This window comes from Canis aureus, chromosome 1 (genome assembly GCF_053574225.1).
Source record: "Canis aureus isolate CA01 chromosome 1, VMU_Caureus_v.1.0, whole genome shotgun sequence".
NCBI lineage: Eukaryota > Metazoa > Chordata > Mammalia > Carnivora > Canidae > Canis > Canis aureus.
The window spans coordinates 12,271,976-12,295,054 of NC_135611.1; the positions used below are offsets into that span (position 1 = coordinate 12,271,976).

General features: G+C 35.2%; 1 protein-coding gene across 15 annotated transcripts in view; it reads right to left on the reverse strand.

The window, feature by feature from the left end:
- LOC144307364 (uncharacterized) overlaps positions 1-23,079 on the reverse strand; it is a 74,352-nt gene that overhangs the window by 46,018 nt on the left and 5,255 nt on the right. The window contains exon 3 of one of the 15 annotated variants that reach the window (XM_077887145.1): positions 19,490-20,137. The exons of 13 other annotated variants lie outside the window; for them this stretch is intronic. In XM_077887145.1, coding sequence (XP_077743271.1) covers positions 19,981-20,137 — 157 coding nt within the window. In that variant the 3' untranslated portion in view covers positions 19,490-19,980. Of the gene's footprint in view, positions 1-19,489; positions 20,138-23,079 lie in introns of those variants that run through there. One more of the 15 variants, XR_013374421.1, reaches the window with a different exon arrangement.

Genomic DNA, 23,079 nt, shown 5'->3' on the forward strand with positions numbered 1-23,079 from the left:
ATGACACATACATTGTTTGTTAAAACCAAACTCATAGCACTATATTTATGCCCCAGATGAGGAAATCCTCAATGGATAGAGGCTTAAGAATGCCTTTATTTTACGATTCTACTGGTAAGAATGGCATAAAGGGTATGTAAAAAATGGTGGAAATTCTAAGACATCTTGAGGAACTATAAAGAAAAGTACATAAAATTACAGTGTGAGGAAATTTGAGGAAAATGTTTTGTGTTATTGAATTCTGGTAAGACACTGATGGAAGGGTAGGTACTCACTCAGGCCTCGTCAATTATATAATAATAATTACTTTTATTTTCCTTTGATTACAACTCCCACACAAATATGCTTTTGAGAAAAACATTATTCTATTCAGAACACTACTGAGATTTGAAGATTCAATGGTGAGAAGAATGTAGAATCTACTGCAAGACAGACGTATCTGTTAAAAAAGAGCATGACTTCTCTATTCCATGGTCTACTCGTAATCTCTCCCCAAATAGAGCATATTATTATGTGATATTCTCTTAATTTGAATATCATCATTTAGAAAACTTCTCAGAGTTAATGATTATCTCAGCATCACATGGATTTTGATTGCTTTCATTTCAAAAATAGTATAATTAATTGCATTCTTATTAAAAAATAAGTTTCTAAAATTACCCAGTTACATCCATGTTAAACACTCCAGTGGCCTTTAGTTATCACAAACATATACAGGTTATATGTGATTAACTACACTTACATTCTCCACTACCTGCCCAGACCACAAACCATTAGACCAACTTTGATTCCACCTGGTCTCAAATCTGTTAAGACTGTCTTCCTTACTTACTTGCATTCAGAACTCCACCACCACGTTTGACTTGGATTGTTTGGGGGAGCTATGAATTTAAGCTCTTTATAGAAGTCATACTTGAGGCACAGGAACTCATGGTTTGAATTACGACCAGGTTTGGGTTTGTTGAATGCTCTAAGGTAGTGGCTCTCAACCTTGCCTGCACATTGTAAGCAACTGGGGAGCTGTAAAAATAAACAAAACAAAACTGATGCCTGAATGCCACCCACCCCGAGGTTCTGAATGGATTGGTCTGGGGTTTGTCTTGGGCATTTTATTTTATTTTATTATTTATATTTATATTTATATTTATATTTTTTATATTTATTTATTTATTTATTTATTTATTTATTTATTTATTTATTTATTTATTTATTTATTTGCAAAGGACATTTTAAAAACTTCCCAGGTGATTCAAATGTGCAACCAAGTTTGGAACTACTTCTCTTATAATTTTCTTGCAGAGAGGAATGTGAGCACTACTGGACTTTGAAAAAAGTATATGGAAAAGAGAGGAGAGAATCTGAAATTTTTGAGAGATAATGATGTGAGGATTACCACAGGAAGTGAATTTTTTAGAAAAAAATAAAACCTGTTGGAAGGTAACATTAGGCAGTTTTGCTGATCGATGTGTCACATGGTTCTCTTCTATGTTCTCATATTTGGTCAATTTTATGAAGTCCTGGTTACTCAGATAATGGCAAGAGGTTGGCTGGGATGATGTTATATCTCTACCAATCTCTCAGATATAAGTCAGGGATGGGGAGGCCTGGAAAGTTCCTCCACAGTCTATTTTAATTCCCTAGTTAATTGTCAGCATCCTGCTTTAACTTGAGACTCATGAGAAATTTCATCTTTTTTTATCACTGTCTAAAGAACTTTGCAATGTGCGTGAGAAACAGCTAAAATACACTAATATTGAATAATGACCAGATTGAATGAATAATTTAAGATTATTTTTGAAACTAGTTCAGTATTTGTTAGGCAAAATAAAATATCCCAACCTAAATACTGACTTCTCTCCTCTCTTTTTTAAAAATTTAAGAAGTTTTAAAAATTAATATTCTCTTATAAAGCCTCAGATGCACTGTTTTGAGACCCATGACTCAGCTGGGGTCTCCTTTATTTTCTCCTTTATCCCTTTAAAGACACTTCTGAAGTAGGTAATATGAAAAGTGACATCGAGTATAATAAATAATACTGTGAATTCTAGGAAAGCATTGCCTCGATAAAGCTTGTCAGACGTAAGTAGTTCATCTTGGCTATCTGAGTCATTACCCAAGAGTCACTCTGCTCTTGGGAAGAACCATATGATGTTAAAAGATTAAGGTAAGGTGTCAATGCCCGTTTATTTGAGGAAGTATTCTCCTTCACATCTAGCCAGGAAATATCCTTATTGACATATAATTGAGGAGCCCCATCTTCTAATTGAACAGATATGCTTTACCTTTCTAATTGGAAAACAAGGACTTATCCTGACTATTCCAGATGCCTTCTATTCTATTCTATTTTTCTCATTATCACACTTCTTTCTCTTGACTCTTGCTTGTCATATTGATGAATTTTCTTACTCATCTCTAGAACCTCACATTAACACTTGTAAAAGATTAATCATTTCACCCTGTGCTAACGTCTGCGATTTTGAGTGTCATGGATTCCAGCAGTCATCCTCTGGAATCTGCTGCTCTCCTCTTTGACCTGAGAGTCACTCAACTCCACCTACATTCTTTGAGGATTTTGGCAACAGTCTTCTTGCTCACAACAACACCTCTCATTTGCCTGTCCCACTGTTGCTACCCAGTTGTACTTTCTGTCCATAACCACTTCTGTTTCCAACTCATGCTTCAGATAATCTGTGATCACAGACTTCTATATTTTAATCCCACTGAATTTGTTCTTTGACATAATTCAAAATTCCATTCATAATCCACTTATCTTCCACTTTTTCTCATATGGATGCAACTTTATGTTATGTAATTTCAACAAGTGTCTTATTTTTACACTCAATTACCTCCAAATCTTCCAATTAGAACCAAGGTATTACCAACTCCATTTTTAACTAGATTTATACTGTCTAATATGGCAACCGCTAGCCATATTGTCATGTGAAATGTGACTAATTTAGATTGAAATACATTAGATGTGTGAAATAGGCACTAGAGTTCACTCATTTAGTATGAAAAAAGAATATAAAATCTCATTACTTAATTTGGTTGTGGTAATCAATTCACAATGCATATATATATCAAATCATCATATTTTACACCTTATATATATATATATAGACTTTTTGTCAATCACATTCAATAAAGCCAGAGAAAAAGAACATTAGATATATGGTTTACATCTGTGGTTTGCAAATATTTCTGTTGAGCAGTTCTGATATACATTTGTCAAGGTGTGTATGTTCTTCACTATCAACTCCTGAATATTGAATTTGGTGAAAAGAAATCATACAAATATACATATTTATAACCAAAATATGTCTATCTCTAGCCTAAAATGACCATCACTACTTCTTTTTTTTTAAAGATTTTATTTATTTATTCATGAGAATACACAGAGAGGAGAGAGAGAGAGAGAGAGAGAGGCAGAGACACAGGCAGAGGGAGAAGCAGGCTCCATGCAGGGAGCCTGACGTGGGACTCGATCCCAGGTCTCCAGGATCATGCCCTGAGCTACAGGCGACGCTAAACCGCTGAGCCACCGGGGCTGCCCCTAAAATGACCATCACTACTTCTTGGACAGCCTTTAACTTGTCCCCAAGGAGCTCAAGTCCTCCATTATATATCACACTTGTTGCAGCAAATAGGCATTGAATGCCTACTAGGCCAGTCACCAATTTAGGAGCTGAGAATGGAGCAGTGGACAAGGAGTAAAAATCCCTACTCTCATGGTGGAGTCAGAGAGAAAGCAAGGCACATAAGAAATCAAGGCAATCAAGTATGTTATATAATTGGAGTGGCTAGTCTAAACTGAAAATATGATTCCAGCATAGAAAGTGTTAATGGAGGAATGCTTTAGATTTTTTTAGAAATAGTACCCTGACTAGGTCTCAGTGAGATATGGCATCTGAAGGAATAAAGAAGTTGAGCTGTGATTCTTGGGGAAGAGCCTTCCAAGGAGAGGGAAAATTAAGGGCAAAATTCTGGGTAATGGTGGATAGCACCTACCTGGTGGCTTCAACCAGGCCTCAGAAAGGCCACTGTGACTGGAGTAACAAAGCCCAGGGAAGAGAGTAGATGGCTCAGAGAGTTTGGAAGTGAGGGCGTTGGTACAGAGCAGAATATAGGCAGATCAAATAGGTCACTATTTAGACTTTGGCTTTTATGTCAAGTACTTGGAGAGTTGTGTCCAGAGGAGTAATGTGGGCAGGCTTAATTGTCACATCACTCTGGATACAGCATTGAGAAAAGAGGGAAGGGAAATGAGGTTAAATGAGGCAAAATGATCATGAGACCATTGCAATAACCTTGGTGAGAGGTGAGGGTAGTAGCAAAAGAAGTAAAGTACAAAAGAAGTAAAGAGGCTTGCACACATAGGCAATGCAAGCCTCTTGTTTGAAGTACTTCTCTGTGTGCAGATCATTCACCTGCACCTCAACTCAGCCATACCTCTTTCTTTTTCCCTTTTTCCCAGAGGAAGAGTAACTCATAACTCTATCTAAAACTAATCGCCTCATCATCTTCTGGATCCAGTCCACTTACTGCCTGTCACTTTGTTCCATTAATTGTAATCTTTATGTTTATCTCTAATTTATCTTTCCTTCTTGCTTCAACAACTCCAACCTTAATAGCGTCTTCCTCAGACATTCATTGTTGTCCTATCCCGCTGTTAGCTCTATTCTTTTCTTTCCTTTCAGAAGTAACTTCCTGAGAGTATTATGCTATAATTCTCATCTCCAAAATTTCACACACACCCGCCATTAAGTTTTCTATCCATTGCACTGTGACTTTAGTCACACCATCATACAGGGAAATCCTATTGACCTTTTGAAGTGGAACTTCCTAGATAATTTTAAGTCCTATTTTTTGACATCTTTGTGACATTGGATATTATTGATTTTTCTTTTCTGGAATTTGGACTTCTTTCTGTTTAAATTTATGTCTCCACTGGTACATTAACCACTAGAAAGCAAGAGTAATATTCTATTTAATTCTGGTCTCTAATATGATGTGTATAACTCACTTTTGACACCTGGAACTCATAAACATACATATGTATATTATATTTATATATAAAATACTATACACACATATGTAATATACATATATTTATATATATATAATGGATAACTGTGTAAGAACATTCAGTCTCAGTTAATATGGAAACAACTCTTTCTCATTAGTGTTCTATTTCTATCATTGAAAGAATTCAGCCTTCTCCATAGGTCTGTGGTGCCCCAAATTCCAAAATGAGTGGAATTGTTTCCTCTTGCTCATAAATCATTTTTTTTAAGATTTATTTATTTATTCATTCAGAGCGAAGAGAGAGGCAGACACACAGGCAGAGGGAGAAGCAGGCTCCATGCAGGAAGCCTGATGTGGGACTCTCGATCCTGGATCTCCAGGATCACACCCCGGGCTGCAGGCGGGGCTAAACCCTGCGCCACCGGGGCTGCCCTCATAAATCATTTTTAAAGACAGAGACCCCATTTCTCTCAAGGAAAGAGGATCCAGGTTTTGTTTGTTTGTTTGTTTTTGTTATTGTTTTAGAGGATCCAGGGTTTTAGTCACTAATGATTTTGGTCTCTAGGCCTTCAAAGGTCTATTGTTAAATATAGGGAGATTAGCATTGCCCCCACTCCCATGTTTTGTGTTTGGATGAAAAAGTTTAAAATTAGGAATCATAGGTCAGATCAGGGTAGGGGTGGGTTAAGGGGCGTTGCCTGAGAAACAATGGGTCAGTGGATCAAGAGATGCCCTAAGGCATTGAGTGAGGTCCCAGAACACTGGACACTAAGGCCTCTGTTCAGCTGGGCCAACTTCAGCTTTCATGGATATGAGATCTTCCCATCATTGCACTTAAGACCTATGCCTTTTAATCTCCACCTTTGTCTCCCCAGTTGTCTGTCCAAAAGGGTTTGGCCCGAGTTTGAATATTGTGATTGGACCACAGTTCAGTGCTCAGCACACCTGTAAGCCCTAAGTTTGGAAAAGGGTGAAGAGATGGGGCTGGAAGCCTAAAACACTGCTATACGTGCGTGTGGGTGTGGAGGATGGAGAAAGTCTGCAAGCTGTCATTGGGGCTGTATTAGAGCAGCTCTAGCAGGTGTTCTGGTATCAACAACAGTTCTATCTGGATGGCTCTCTTCTCATTACCATCATCCAGATTTTTCCTAGCTTAATTGTCTTTGGTGTTTAGCTATAAATTCAAATGGTTAGATTCTCCATAGCATATGGATAACAGAAACAATTTTAATAAGGGGAGCTTTTGTTCATAACAAATTAGAATAGATAGTGAAAATCATTTTGTAAAAGAAAATAGTTACTATATTTCTAGTACCTGGTATGAACTTAATTGATTTTATTAGCTTAAATAAATAAATTTAAAGCAAAAACAATGTGACAAGCAGAATGGGGGGATTTTATCCAGGAAAGAGGATAAATCAAAGTAGCCAACACCTTTCATTAAACAGACTTACTAAGGGAGATGATATTTTTAGTTTTATTTTTGACCCAAGGCAGATAGACCATGGAGGTGATGAAGCTTCTAAGCCCGCAGGCCTTTCAATTCCAATGCCCTCAAAGGGACCCTGTCAATGTATTCAAGTGGCCATATGCATTTTGTTTAATTAAAAAATAAAAATTATATACTTCAACCAAAATTAGTCAGGATTACTGCCTCTTTGCATAATGATGCTTCTCCAGAATACCCTTCCTTATTTGGTATGCACTGGAGTGGACCCAGCATCATAGAAAGGGAAATAGTCTGAGAAACCTACAATTTGAACAAACCTCATTGTGAAAGTTTCAATAACATAATTAAGAAACTACAAACTCCAGAATTGAAAATACACATGAATATTAAATTTACTTAGTAAAGACTTGTGAGAAAATGTAGATAAAATTAATGCAATGCAAAACAACAATAATAATAAATTGAAATAATTCTGACACAGAGGAGCTAATTAGAATGAAAAATGATTTCAGATCACACCAAAAGTAGTAACTCATATAAGGGAAGAGATAAGTTTTGAATACAAGTAATTAATAGGCTTTTGCATTGTTTGATAGTCCAATTAATGAAGTGACATAAATCATATAAACATGTTGGAAAAATATTTACATTTCTTGCCGATGCAACATGAAATACTGATATGGACCAGGATAACATAAGAATCCCAATAGAACACTAAAGCCAAGACATCAGTGACAAATGAGTTAATGGTTTTTATCAATTCAAACAGTGTTTAAGACTAAGAACTATAAAGGAAAATGTGAAATGTCTTGATGTCCTACATCTTACATGCAAAAGACACTGATAGCAGTTTTCTCAAATTTGACAAAAATTCTAAAATATACTTGAATGTATAAATAATGGGAAATAGTTAGAAATTATAAATAATAACAAAAACTTTCTAAAATCTTCTAGAGAAAATATTTAATTACCTTTCTATTCTCTCTGTAGAAAATATTACAAAATTGTCACATGAGGAGTCGTTCAAGGAATATTCAGCCAAAACAATTAGAAGAAAAGTGTAATAGAAATGTGCCATGGATTGATTAGCAAAAACACATTTTTCTCAGTTTTATGATGCTTAATATTTGCTAGCTTTTAATTTTAATTTGTTGTTATTTACTTTCACAATCTATTCATTTTACCACTGTTTTTGCCCTTATAGTTTTCTATGCTTTTTATTAAGAGTCTCCTTACCCCTGAATTGATATAAGCTTCAGTGCTCACAAAACTGGCTCTGCATTTGTCTTTGCCTATTTTTCAGGCTTAGCTAAGCATATTAAAAACAAGATGAAGAATGCAGTCAGAATATATAAATTTGCAAAAGAAAACATTTTTCTTTAAACCATATGAGATGTTTTCAAACAGGAGATTTCACAAAGCAATACTGACTGAACTCAAAATGAATTTTCTACTGGCCAGTTCTTGAAATTTGTAAAATAGTTTTCTTTGCAAAAGACCATAAAGCAGGGAATTTTTTTTTAATTATTTCATAGGAATATGAAATAGGAATATGTAGCAAACCAAGGGTTGTTCACAGTTTCTGTAATAGCTACTCTGTGCTAGACACTCTTCAGTACTTTTAACTATAATACCCAATGATAACTTCTAATTTCTTCTTTCAGTGGGGCCTGGGAAGAATATAAAAGAATAATTTTTGACTGTACATGTCTTTCAGGCTCCCATAAAAAATAATATAGTCTGGGTGGCCTAAACAACAAACATTTATTTCTTACAATCCCAGAGTCTGGAAAGTCCATGTTCAAGGCATTGACAAATTCAGTATCTGCTTAGAGCCTGCTCCCACCCCCTGGTTCATTGTGGAAAAGGTGAGGGAGTTCTCTGGGATCTCTTCTTCTAAGGGCAATAATCTCACCCATGAGGGCCCCGCCCCTACAATCTAATCACCTTCCAAAGGCCCTACTTCCTGATACTAGGATTTCAACATATGAATTTGGGGGGAACACAAACATTCAGAAAGAATGAAAGAGTCCATGATGAATGAAATTAACACAGCCCTGCAATAAAACATAATGGGAGAAAGGAATGCTCTTTTAGATAAGCAGGCAAGAAAATCTTCCTAAGAATGAGAACTAAACACTATATCTAAATGATGAGAAGGAAGCAGACATGAAAAAAATGCCAGGAAATAATTCATGCACAGGAAAATATAAATACAAAACCAATGATAATATGTGGGTGCTTTAAGTTTTGTGCTTACTTCTTAACACAATTAACAACTATTTTGGTAAGTATATTTGGCTCTAATTATACAGATTTTTAAAATGCTTCCCCTAATACAGTATTCTTCGTGGATGATACTTAAATATGTTGAAGAATACCTAGTGAACAGTTTTTGACCATCTATGCTTCAATTAATATGTCTCAAAAGACCCTTGGAATCCTGTTTAAAATGAGCTTCCATGCAACCCAGTATTTGCCTTGAATTAATTATGAAGAAACAACATTTGATGAGAACTGACAACTAATTGCATCACTAGCAAAGGAAGAGTCCTTGTTAGGGCTGTGACAAGACAAATCGTGACCTTAGTGCTTTTTGAAGAAATTTTATACTTGACAGCTTGCTGAAACAGCTCTTTGAAAAGTAATGCAGCAATTCATCACCTTCATAATTGATAATATATTCTATAAAATGATTTCATTTAAGGACAGACAAATAAAGGATACCATTTGAAAGAATGTAATGAATTTGAAAAATCAAAGACATTTGAAATGGAAAAGCACACTAGGAGAATAATAGTCTGTGTAAAGTCTATTAATATGCACTTTGTACTGGTCATGGGGTACAGAATAAGATCTCAGGAGTCAGTACATCTGCTCTTTTACTCACTAGCTCTTTAACCTTGATTAACCATTTAAACTCCCTGTACCTCAGTTTCCCAACACTGAAACAATTACAACATTTACCTCATAAGTTTATTGTAAACAAGTAATGAAGATCTTTGCAAGTAATCGCTACTACTATTATTAGTACTTTAACTGTTTTTTTTTAATATGAAATTTTCTAGTTTTTTACCTGTTTTAGACAACTCCAATAAATGAAAATATATCATCTACTGATAAACAGATTTGGTAAAACATGACAATCAGGCTACCACTTAATTATGACCCCCCCTCCCTTTCCTTTCTCTTCCCTTCCTTTCCCTTCACTTCCCTTCTCTTTCTTTTCCTTCGGTTGTATTTAAAGGTTTAGAGGAAATGAAATACAATGGAGTTAATCTTAAATATAATGATAAATAAAATAATGATAAGCTCTGTATCGTCTATTAAAAATGAATTTCAGTGAAGTGCACTAGCTGAAATTTACTATCTTATTGCAACACTACTGCTGTGGTTCTTGGTGACCTACACATAACATGTATGACCCTTCCAACACTCTGTGGCTTCTCTTGCATGTAAACTCTCCTTCAACGATCCTGTTCTTCCTCATGCCTCAACCTCTCAACCCCAAATCATGTTTTAGACCTTGTTATTATCAGTAACTGCAAGGGCATCCTGTTTCTAATCACCATCAGACTCCGCTTCAGAACTTTTCCCTTGTTCTGATATAAATAAATAGGTCCCACCAGAAGTTAGAATTTATAGACTTTATTTTGTATTCCTCACCGTCTTCAGTGCTTTATGTCTTCCCTTAGGAAGCGTAAAGTCCAATTATAATAAGCATTTTTCTTGCATATCCACCTCACCTCTCTTATCCTATCACTAGTTTTGTCTTTGTTTGGTTAACCCTTGACTCCAGTCAGATCCAAGTCCACCCACTCTGCATCAACACCAGAAACTATGTGGCTGAATGCAACAAAAGGAGACACAATTAACTGACTGTTCCTATTTAACTCAGGATCCTCCTGGTTTTCAGTTCAGTCTTCAGTGTCCCTGGCAATCACACAAAGTCTTCCTGGTTTATTCAGACTCATATGAGAAAACTACTCCCTGGTGTGTCCTTTCTCTTTAAATCTCCAAAACTCCCTCCCCTCATCTTTTCCTCCATTGATTACTTAGCTTTCTATTTCATTGAGAAAAATGGAGCAATTGGAGTACAACCTCCATAAACCCCATAACAACATTATCTACCCACTTCCTTGCAATTGTGCTAATATGATTTATATTTTCTCCTGAAAAAATTCATTTCTAGCAAGGGCAATACACCCATCTGTGTCATTGATTCTATCCCTTTTCAGGTACTTGAGGATTTTAGTCAAGCAATTTTTCCCTTTTTATTTCTTTTTTTAAAAGATTTTATTTATTTGAGAGAGAGAGAGAGAGCAAGAGCAGGAGTGGGGTGGAGAAGGTGAGAGGGGGGAAAGGGAGAGGGAGAAGCAGACTCTCTGCTGAGCAGGGAGCCTTATGCTAGGCTCCATCCTAGGACCTGGGATCATGACCTAAGGTGTAGGCAGATGCTTAACCAACTGAGCCACTGAGGCACCCCTCCCTTTTTCAAATAAATTATTTTCCCCTCTACTGGATATTTCCTATAGGAATATGCATGCAATTGTATTTATATTGCCTTAAAAATCTATTGACTTCATTATTACTTTCAGCCACCACCCAATTCTCTCCTGTTCTTTCTAGTAAAATGCCACATAAATGTATCTTCAGTATCTCTGTGCTCTTCTCTCATTCTCCCATAAAAACTCCCAAAGGGCTTACACACTTGTCAAACAGTCATTGTCACCACCACAAATCACCTCCACATTCTGGAAGTCGATGGTCATGTCTAAAGCTTAACACATCAGTTTAACATTCCCTTCTCTTTAAACCTTTCTTACATGGTCTCAGGACATGGAAATCTCCTGGTTGTTCTTTTACTTCTTTGGCCTTTACATCTCTGTCTCCTTTCTCTGTACCTCCTTTCCTTCTGTAACTCCTCAGTTCCCTGACTCCTTTGCATTGGACATATACACGACTCCACTTTCTCAATCATGTTTCAATACAAGCACACTCCATCACCAAACTCATCCAGGCTGATCGTTTTGTGGCTTTCTCCTGAGTATTATCTCAGGAAATTTTCATTTGCTCTTCCTTCTGCTTGAAAAATCCTTCTTCCATATACTTACATAGATGAACCCCTCATCCACCTACAAATCTTCACTCAAAATGCCACAATCCCTTCATTTGTCTTTTGTATTATCCACCCTTTTCATCTCTCTGGGGTTCAGTTTGGATTCCCCCCCCGATATTATCTTCCAGTTTATTGATTCTCTCTTTAGCTGTGTTTAGTCATCTGTCAGAACCATACACTGTGGTCTTGACTTTGATTATTGTGTCTTTAAGTTCTATATTTTTTGTTTCTTTTTTATGACTCTTATATTCTACCACATTTTGAAGTCTTGTCTTTTATTTATTTTTTAAAGATTTATTTATTTTAAAGAGAGAGAGAGCAAGCATGGGGGGAGGGGCAGAAGGAAAGAGAGGGAGGATCTCAAGCAGACTCCCCACTGAGCACAGAGTCTGATGTGGGTCTCCATCTTACAATCCCAAGGACATGACCTGAGCCCAAATCAAGTCAGATGCTTAACAAACTGAGCACCCCCATATTTTATTTTTTAAGTATATTAAGGATATTTAACTTAAAGTCTGTGCTTCAGATATGGACTACAATATGTGGAATCCTATAGGTCTGTTTTGTTTTGTTTTTTATTGTTTTTATTTATTTTTACCTGGATTTTTTAATAAAAGGTTTTTATTTATTTATTTGTTCATGAGAGACACACAGAGAGAAAGGCAGAGACACCGGCAGAGGGAGAAGCAGGCTGCCTGTGGGGAACCCGATGTGGGACTCGATCTGGGGACTGGAATCATGCCCTAAGCCAAAGGCAGATGCTCAACTTCTGAGCTACCCAGGCATCCCTTGTTTTGCTTTTTAAATTATTATCTCTGTGTGTGTGTGTGTGTTTGTCTCTCATGTTCTCTTTGTGGTTCTTTCTTCAAGCAGTCTGTCTCTTTTCATGCCTAATTAATTTTGAGTGAATGCTGTACATTATTTATGTAAAATCAGTGAAATAATTTGAGGTTTATTGTTACATTATCACCTCCAGAGAGAATTTTCATTTTCATTTGGAAAGTGGCTGAGATGATAGACTTTGGGATAATTTTAATTCAATTTCAAATATTAAGATGATTTGAAGCTGAAACTTCATTTCTACAAGGACCAGCACTCTTTAAATTCACTCTCACTTTTAAAATGTGTGCATTTGTGTTCTCAACCCAGTGTGTAGGTGGGTGTAATTACAGACACTGTTTGTGTTGATGAGCCTGTTCTCTGATTTATTTACCCCATCCCACAAATTTTCAAATATGCTGGTAAGTCTTAGACTTACACAAAATTTTCCAGATCAAACAAATACACTGAAAAAAAAAAAAGACCCCTGCCTATTAGACACATCCCTCTAGGTGTCTCTTTTTTGTCTAGTTTTGGATCCAATAAGTATTCATAATCTTTGTATCTTTCTGGTGACATTAAGCAGACATTGAAAAATATATTAAATAACTTTTCTATATGTCTCTGCAGAGGTATTGGTTCAAATTACTCTGTATATGTACTTTTATTTTATTTATTTATTTATTTTTTTAAAAAAGACATTTTATTTGTTTATTCATGAGAGTCAGAGAGAGAGAGAGAGAGAGAGAGAGAGAGGCAGAGACAGAAGCAGCCTCCATGCAGGGAGCCTGACATGGGACTCGATTCTGGGTCTCCAGGTTCACGCCCTGGGCCAAAGGTTGCGCTAAACCGCTGAGCCACCCAGGCTGCCCTGTATATACTTTTATTTTTTTTTATCTCTTATCTTTCCTTCCTCAATTTCAACAATATCTTCCCACGTATCAGCTAAAAATAATATTTACGTATAATTGAAACATAACTGATATTAAGTAGATGTTTTAGAAATCATATTTTGTAGAAATCACATCTCTCTGAATTAATATATTAAAGTATCAGACATCAAATAACTGAGTAAATGGAAATAAAACTTTAAACTGCTATCTCTTTTGTTTGTAGGAAATAATTAAAATTTTATGTGGAAGAGAGTCACTATTATTCTTTTCGAAGATTTTATTTATTTGATAGAGAGAGCACGAGTGGGCAGGGCAGAAAGGGAGAAGCAGACTCCCTGCTGAGCAGGGAGCCTGACAGGGGACTGATTCTAGGACCCTGAGATCATGACCTGAGCCAGAAGTGTCTGCTTAACTGACTGAGCCCCTCAGGAGCCCCTAGACATTATTATTCTATTTTCTTCTTCTTTATTTAATACTCATAAATTTCTAATCATCCCTCTAATCTGAGTAGAGTTCAACCAAACATTATCATTTATGGTCTATTTGCTTATATCCAAGTACTCAGACATTTAGGTGATGTTCGATGGATCCAGAAACATATTTTGGGAACTCAGTCAACAAAGTTAGGATAAAAATCACAGGCCAAATCAAACGAAATGGTTTGCTGGGGAGAGTAGTTTTGTTGACTATTATTTTCATTATTATGGAAAATAATTGAATTCACACAAAGTAGACCATCTATTTTGAATAGTTGTTTAATTTTCAGGTCCTCATTTATGCAAGAAATACATATTGATAGCATTTCTGAACTTCACTAAATATGGATGTTACTTTCAAAAGCAAAAATACAATTAAAAAAAGAAAGAGGAGCAGTCTAAAAAGCTTTGTTAAGAGTAAGCATAGCTGTTTCCTGGAATCTCTCTTTGCAATGTACCCTTCGTCAAACTGAGACCAAGCTGATGTTTAATGCTGAACTCTCATTGCTCTCAGTAATAGGAAAAGCAGAGACCCAGCTATGTGATAATAACCATGAACACTGTCAACTAAGGCTCATATACCTGAAAAATTAGTATTATAGACTAAAATTTTATGCATTTTGGTCCTTCCTTGAGAAAAAAAACTCCAAAAAACAAAACATCTGCTCCTGCTTGCTCTTGCATGTTGCTTTATGAATATGGAAAATAGAGTAGAGCTCCCAAATTCTCCAGGCCTTGTTGGGTTGCATTTGACAGGGGAAATTGGGAGAAGATGAAGGTAAGCATGTGTGAAGACTAAAAGATATTTTCTTGTGTTTTGTATTCAAAAGATGCGTATGTACATTTGTATGTCTTTTATTCTCATTCCTCCATAATGATATCACCTATGTAACACTAATCATTCCAGATGTCCCCTTTAGTATCCTCTGCTGTGCACTTAGCAAAATTTATTTCTTTGCCAATTTGAAATATAATTATCTGCCTTGGAGAGAAAATTAGAATTTTTAACACCTGTATGAAGTACAAAACATACTAAGGAAAAAAGTTCAGACATAGCCATAGCAATCTTCATTACTCCTATGTACTGTGACAATATGGCCAAATTTAAAATTCATGGACCTCCAGGCTCCTTATTTTGCATACCTGTTTTCCCAACTGTGAATCTCTGTCAGGTTTTTTTTTTTTTTTCTCTCTGAATTGTTTTCCAACTTCATCATTAATGCCGGTACTTAAATTAATTAAAAATTTAGATAACTGATTACTCTGAAATATATATATATACATATAAAAGCAGCATATGTTTTTGGTTGTGTTAGCTGTGTAAATGTCTCTAGGCTAACCTACATTCCCCCAAGTTTTACATACTGTGTAGATATAATTAAAGACTTTAAAGATATTATCGTGGATGGAATACAATTAGTCAGAAAGACTTAAAAGAGATGTGGGGGAGGGGGTGGCTTAGAGGTTTAGCACCTGCCTTCAGCCCAGGGCATGATTCTGGAGTCCCAGGATCGAGTCCCACATCGGGCTCCCTCATGGAGCCTGCTTTTCCCTCTGCCTGTGTCTCTGCCTCTCTCTTTCTCTCCTCTCTCTGTGTGTCTCTCATGAATAAGTAAATAAAATCTTCAAAAAAAAAAAAAAAAAGAGAGAGAGAGAGGAATTGATTGATACCCTTCAGCCTCTGGATGATATCTCCAGTCCATGCTTGTGGGTTCCATTCAGGCTGCTGGCAATCTTCCCTTCTTGTTTGCTTTGTGGACTAAGGATATGGATTTAGGACTTGCTGAGCCAGACTCTACAAATGTGTCAGCCAATTCTTTGTAATCAATCTCTGTCTCTGTCTTTATTTCTCTCTCTCCCTCTTTACCTGTCTGTCTCTCTTTGTCTCTCTCTGTCTCCCTCTCTCTTTTTCCCTTTCTTCTCTTAGGTTCTGCTTTTCTGCTTGAACCTTGACTGATAATTAGTATAAAACTTTTAATAAAAATTACCTGTATTGAAGAAAACACACTTCTGACCCATAGTTTAGAGACTCAGTTACAATAGGGAGTCTTTAAAATTTGATTTTTATTAAGTTTAGTTTTTTAGAACTGTTTTAGCTTCATAGCAAAATTCAGAGGAAGGTACAGAGATTTCCCATACACCCCTTGCCCCCACCCATGCCCAGGCTCCCCTGTTACCGACACTCCCCACCAGAGTGGTACACTTGTGACTAGTGATGAATCTCCCTTGACGTACAATTTATCATCCAAAGTCCATAGTTTACATTAAGGCTCATTATTGATGTTGTACATTCTGTGAGCTTTTGGACAAACATATAAATGACAAGTATCCTTAATTTTAGTATCATGCAGAGTATTTTCACTGCCCTAGAAATCCCCTGTGATCTGCCATTCATCCCACTACTCTTCTCTACAGCCACAGATATTTATGCTGTTGCCATAGTTTTGTCATTTCCATATTGTCATATAGTTGTAATCATGCACATATATATACATATATATATATAATTTTCAAATTTGTTTCTTGCATAAATGAGGACCTGAAAATTAAACAATTATTCAAAATAGATGGTCTACTTTGTGTGAACTCAATTATTTTCATTATTATTCAACAAAGCTGCTCTCCCCAGCAAACCTCATTGTTTCTTTCACTTAGTACTATGCATTCAAGTTTCCTCCATATCTTTGCACAGCTTGATATCTCCTTTCTCTTTAGTAGGGGATAATATTCTATTGTCTGGATGGACCACAGTTTATCCATTCACCTACTGAAGGGCCTCTTGGTTATTTCCAAGTTTTGGCAATTATGAATAAATCTGTTATAAATAGTTGTGTGCAGGCTTTTGGGTGGATATACTTTTTAATTCATTTGGGTAAATATTAAGGAGTCTAGTTGCCGGATCATATAATGCATATGTTTATTTTGTAAGAAACTTCCAGCCTATCTTGCAAAGTGTCTGTATTACTTGGCATTCACACCAGCAATGATAGCTTCTGTTGTTCCACCTCCTCGTCTGTATTTGACATTGTCCATGTTCTGCCTTTTGGCCATTCTAATAGTTGTGCAGTTGTATCTCATTTTAATTTGTGTTTCCCTAATGACATATAATATGGAAAATCTCTTCATGTGCATATTTTCCATCTGCATAACTTCTTTGGTGAGGTGTCTATTAAGATCTCTGGCTCCTTTTTAATGGGGCTGTTTTCTTATTGTTGAAATTCAAAAGTCTTTGTATATTTTGGATGATAATCTTTTTATCAGATGTGTCTTTTTGCAAATATTTTCTCCCAGTCAGTGGAGAAATATTGTCTTATACTTCTTAATATTCTTGACATGGTCTTTTTCAGAGCCGAAATTTTAATTTTAATGAAGTCCAGCTTATCAATTATTTATTTCTTGGATCATACCTTTGGTGTTGCATCCAAAATACCATTGCCACACCCAAAATTATGTAGATTTTTCTCCTATGTTACCTTCTGGGAGTTTTATAGTTTTACATTTTATTTTTGGGTTTCTGATCCATTTTGAATTAATTTTTAGAGTATAAGGTCTGCATATATATATATATATATATATATATATATATATATATTTGTTTTTTTTTTTTTTTTTGCATTTGGACAGCTAGTTGTTCCAGCATCATTTGTTAAAAACACCTATAATTTTTTTCTTTCTTTTATTTTATATGCATGTTTCCACCAACTTTCATCAAGAAAAGGACAAAGCACTTCCTTTATTATATTGGGCCTGGTCAAGATCCAGCACAGTGATTTTCTTTCTTTCTTTCTTTCTTTCTTTCTTTCTTTCTTTCTTTCTTTCTTTCTTTCTTTCTTCTTTCTTCTTTCTTTCTTTTTTCTTTCTTTCTTTCTCTCTTTCTTTCTCTCTTTCTTTCTCTCTTTCTTTCTTTCTTTCTTTCTTTCTTTCTTTCTTTCTTTCTCTTTCTTTCTTTCTTTCTTTCTTTCTTTCTTTCTTTCTTTCTTTCTTTCTTCTTTCTTTCTTTCTTTTAGTTCTAGAGGAAGGAAATTATAAATTATATTGCACTGAGGTCTGTCTTCTCAGTTCTATCTCTTTATAATGTTAATTTCATTTCTATTCTAGGCATGCTAAATGGAATAAAATTTAATAAACAAAAAATTATTTAAGAAATAATTTTATCACTGCTACAGAGAATATGATAGAAATGTTTTGTCCCATTTTATACTATATACACATCTCCTAGTTGGTGGATTATGCATATTCAGCAAATTTACTATAAATTATTGATAGATAATATAAAGATGATTTTACCAGTCCATGGGATACACGGTAATTTTCCCACGAATATAAGATTACATTAAAAAGTTCTGGAAAAAGAAAATGTTATGACAGGGGTTTTCTGGCATGTGACCTGATGTTAGACAGAGGTTGATTTTAAGTACAGGGATTTGCCACTTACAAAATCATGTTCCCAGTGTAGCATGTTTTTGGCCTCAGTATCTTCTCTATCATTCAATCTGGTACTCTTGTGGACCACAAGAATATCTCATGTACATTATGAATATTTCAATGAATCTCTGATTCTAATCTTAGAAATTGATTTCCTCTTCCTGTTTCATAGTAGTATTTATGTTGCCTAAAGGAATTTAACGATGACTATTTGTGCCTCAAAATTCTTTAAGATTGAGTGTTATGGTTTCAGAGAGTAAATTAGGTTACTACTTCATAAGGCTATTAAGTTCAAATAGTTACATATTAGGTTTCTGAAAGAGTATCTATAGCCTACAAGGCACAGGATACTTTGCCAGTGTATAATTTTAAATACAGTATTTACAAATTGTCAACCAGTGTTTTTATTTTGGGTTACTCCTTATGTGAAGAAAACATGCACAACTCTTTGAAGAAAAACTTTAATATTTGAAACACGTTTGCAATGATTCATTTTAATAAGCTTCTAAAAGGTTGTAGGCATCTATAAAATTACCATTTCCAGAAGGTGGTATATATATAGGTATATATATACCTATATATATTATACAAATTATACAAATATACAAATATACAAATATATATGTATATATATTATACATATATATACATATACATACATATACATATATATACATATATACATATACATACATATACATTATATATATACACAAATATACAAATATATACCTATATATTATACAAATTAATTATATGAAAATAGTGATGTAATGATATCTTAGGACAGTTTTAGTTTCATTTAGAATATATCTATCTTACATCTATATTTTTGGTCTGGTGCACAGAGGTGATGCTGCTGTTCAGCTATGGCCTCAGTGATCAAGCTCTCTCTGTTTCTGTCACCCACAGTAGGTAGACTTCTACCACTATGTTTCACAGTTAATGGAAGCAAGAGTTCTGCTATTCATGTGCATGTTCCAGGAAGGAAGAAAATACATTTAAGAGGAAAAAAGAAAGTTTCTTCATGATAAGACTTTTCTCTTTCTCCTTTTCATCCTCTTCCTCTTCTTTCTTTCTTTCTTTCTTTCTTTCTTTCTTTCTTTCTTTCTTCTTTCTTTCTTTCTTTCTTTCTTTCTTTCTTTCTCTTTCTTTCTTTCTTTCTTTCTTTCTTTCTTTCTTTCTTTCCTTTTTCTTTCTTTTTCTTTTTCTTTTCCCTTTCTTTTCTTGTTTCCTTCCTTCCTTCCTTCCTTCCTTCCTTCCTTCCTTCCTTCTTTCCTTCTTTCCTTCCTTCCTTCTTTTCCTCCTTCCTCTTACTGGGAAGATGCTGCATATTTGAAGACTTGCACCTGTATCTCATGGGAAATTGTTATATATTGCAAATCCCCTAGTTGGAAGGGATGTTGTTAGTATTTATTTTACTAACTTCAGTAGGAAAAAGGAAGCCAGAAGAATGTTGGTAATAGATGTTGAGTGAATTAACACTGTCATACTTTTTGTTTTGTTCTGTTTATTTGTTCATTCATTAATTCTTTCATTCATTCATTTATTTATTTTTACTATTCTGTAACAAACCATCACAGAATCTAGTGGTTTAAAATTGACTTTATTTGATTTTCAGATTTTGTTTTCAAGATTTTCTAAGGGATTTAGGAAATGGCCAGTTGCTTAGTTTGTCTCTGATCCACATGGCATGGCATAAGATAAGGCTCTTGGAAACATGTCAGAAGATCACAGCACAGAGCAGACGAGCTGTCAGAGTTTCTGGCACTCTCACAATGCTACAGAAACAAAATTTTGAATTTGGAGATGCCAAGAAGCTCCAAACTTAGAGGTCCAAAATCCCTTAGAGAATGGAGATGTAGAAAAGTAAATCTGACATTCCAGCTTTCCCCTGGATGCATATGCCAATTTCTTAAGCTGCAGAGGGCTAAGAGAGAACAAATAGGTAAAAAGTTTCTAAAACACAAAGAGTTTTCATCAATCTTATAGTGCTGGGAAGACAAAAAATTAGAAATAGTATCTTCCTCCCCTCCCCACCCCCCAAAAAAGAATCTAGAATATCCTAGTTCACAGTGAGAAAATTTGATAGGATAAATGTAACTATAGGGATCATTCAGAGCAAGAATCTTAGAAAAACTGTACTTAACTTTAAGTGAGCTCAGTTCCTGTTCTATCTATTCCTGTTCAAAACAAAATAGACTATACTCACTCTAGAGGAAATAATGTAATCAGAATTTTCAAAAACACTCTACACAATATCCAACTAGAGTGTATTGAACTATATACCCTACAGGATATGTTCAAGTACGAATCCTCACACCTGTGACATGGCGAATAGTCAACAGTCAACAGCTGCATAAATGGAGTCCCAGCAAAGGAAGACGGGGAGAATAAAGAATTGAAAAGATAATGGTGAGAAACATCTCTTTATACCATCAGGACACTCTTTTGAAGACTGATAGGGTGAATTAAAGGGATACTATCTTAGATTTTTATATCACAATTTAACAGTTAAATTCTGATAGCAGAAACAGTATATAATAAAGTAACATGGAAAGTACAAGTTTTTAAATAGGCAAAAATCTTAAAAACTCACTTTAAAATTTTCATTGTGTATCACTGAAAATATTTTTGATTTAGTCTCTATGGCCAGTGCTAGTAACTATGTTAAAATTCTGAGATACTAAATTGAATAATTCATAGATGGGCATCCCCCCTTTTTTTTTTGCTAAATGTGGGGGAGAGGAGAGAGGCCCAAAGAGGTAGAAGTCAATTTTTTGTAGCCTAATCTCAGAAGTGACATGCTATCACTTTCACATATTTTGTTTATTAAAAGAGAATTAAATTGATTAAATTAAATTAAAAGAGAACAACTCAATGTTGTGAATACCAAGAGGCAGGAATCTTTGGGAGGTTCCCTACTGCACTGTTTCCCATAGATTTCCACAGTCAGGCCCTGACTCTGCTCCATACCTTCATTGTAAAACACACCCCATACCCCCTCCACATCTGCCCCTGGATTTCATTCAGTGGTTTTAGACTCTATGCCTCCTGTCACAGTGTCATTGTTCATGATTTTACTTCTTCCCAGAAGGCCTTTCTTTTCCACCTTTGTGTACTGAACTCTTTCTCACCTTTTGGATTTTATGTTCATTTCATTATATTCTATTTTTCTCAATTCTACCTTAGGTTGTAGGAGTAGGACCAGACAAAATATAAGATGTCCAGTTAAATTTGAACATCAGATAAAAAATACATATATGATCCTTATCTGGAATTCAAATTTCACCAGCATCCTATATTTTTATTTGCAAAATGTAACAACTTTACCTGTGAGGGGCATAATAAATCCTTAAGTTCCAAGGTCAGGTCTGGCCTTTGGAGATACTCCATAAATCTTTACTGGGTCATTAAGTGATAATTTTTATTCTTGTAGGTTTTCAGAAGAAGTTAATGATGTAAATCAGGAGTACAATGTTTCTTAGTTACTTAATCACTTATGATTATTTAGAAAGATACACTTGCTGTACTTTTAGATAGGTATCCTTTTTAATGAGCTGATATCAAAACTATTCATAGTAATCTTATAATCTGTGTCCAATTTCTCCTTATGCAGAAAATGCTGGCCTTCTCATGCACCATTTAGTAGAGAAGTCACTCATCATTTAAAGTCACTTCTGAGACAGAATCATAAATAACAAAACCTTGTAATTTTGATAGAGCAACATGAATATTTTGTGCCTCTGTTGTTTTTCATTAAAAGACAAGTGAGTAGGATTGATGTGAGGACCAAATAGGCTGATGAGAATAAAGTAGTGAGAGCACATGGTATGTAGAATGTACTTAATGAATCTCCTCTTGAGTCTTCCCTCGCTCCTCATCACATGCATACTTTAAATTAGCCAAGACAAAACATATTGATCATGGTGAAAATAGGAAGCCTTTAATAATCATGGAAGACCTCAAAAGCAAAAATCACGTTTTCTTTTACATTTCCAATCCATTTAGAGAATTAGGCAAACCATATAAATAAAGGTAGTTGAGACTTGAATTAAATTTGATTTTTGTTTTACTCTTTTTTTTTGAGAGAGAGAGAGAGACAGAGAGAGCGGGAGAGGGGGAGAAGGGCAGAAAGAACTAGAGGGAGAGAGAGAATCTCAAGCAGGTTCCATACCGAGCATGGAGTGCTCAATCTGACAACCATGAGATCATGACCTGAGTTGAAATCAAGAGTCAGATGCCTAACTGACTGAGCCGTCCAGGTCCCCCTGTTTTACTTTTTTTTTTTTAATTCATTCATTCACCCATCCATCCATCCATCCATTTACATCAGAGCTGAGGTATACAACAAATCGACTTGGGAACAAAATGGGTACATAGAGTATAAAGAAATGTTCTATGTAATGATTTAAATCTTGAGCTCTGACAGGGAATAATAATGAGCTTAAATAATGTCAGATTAGGGAACACAGAATCAGAAGGATCACCACGCAAGAGTAGGCAAGCTTGTGGTGCACCCCCCTTCACACACAGACTTCATCGTTTAATTACTGGTTCAATGCTAGGTTAATAATCACTATCAACTGTCACATTTACTTAAGGCTTTTCTGAGAAGATATTAACAGCACACTGACATTGTAGCTTGAGATTTCTATCAAATAAGTATGCTAGGCAGGAAGTTTATGTGAGGGAATTCATTTTGCGGTATGCAGGCAAATGCATATTTTTGGTGTTTTTGTTCTATTGAGGTATAATTGACATGTAACATTATATTAGCTTCAGACGTATAATGTAATGATTCCATATGTGTAAATATTAACAAAATGATCACAAAAGTCTAGTTAATGTCCATGTTTTCCTAGTGATGAA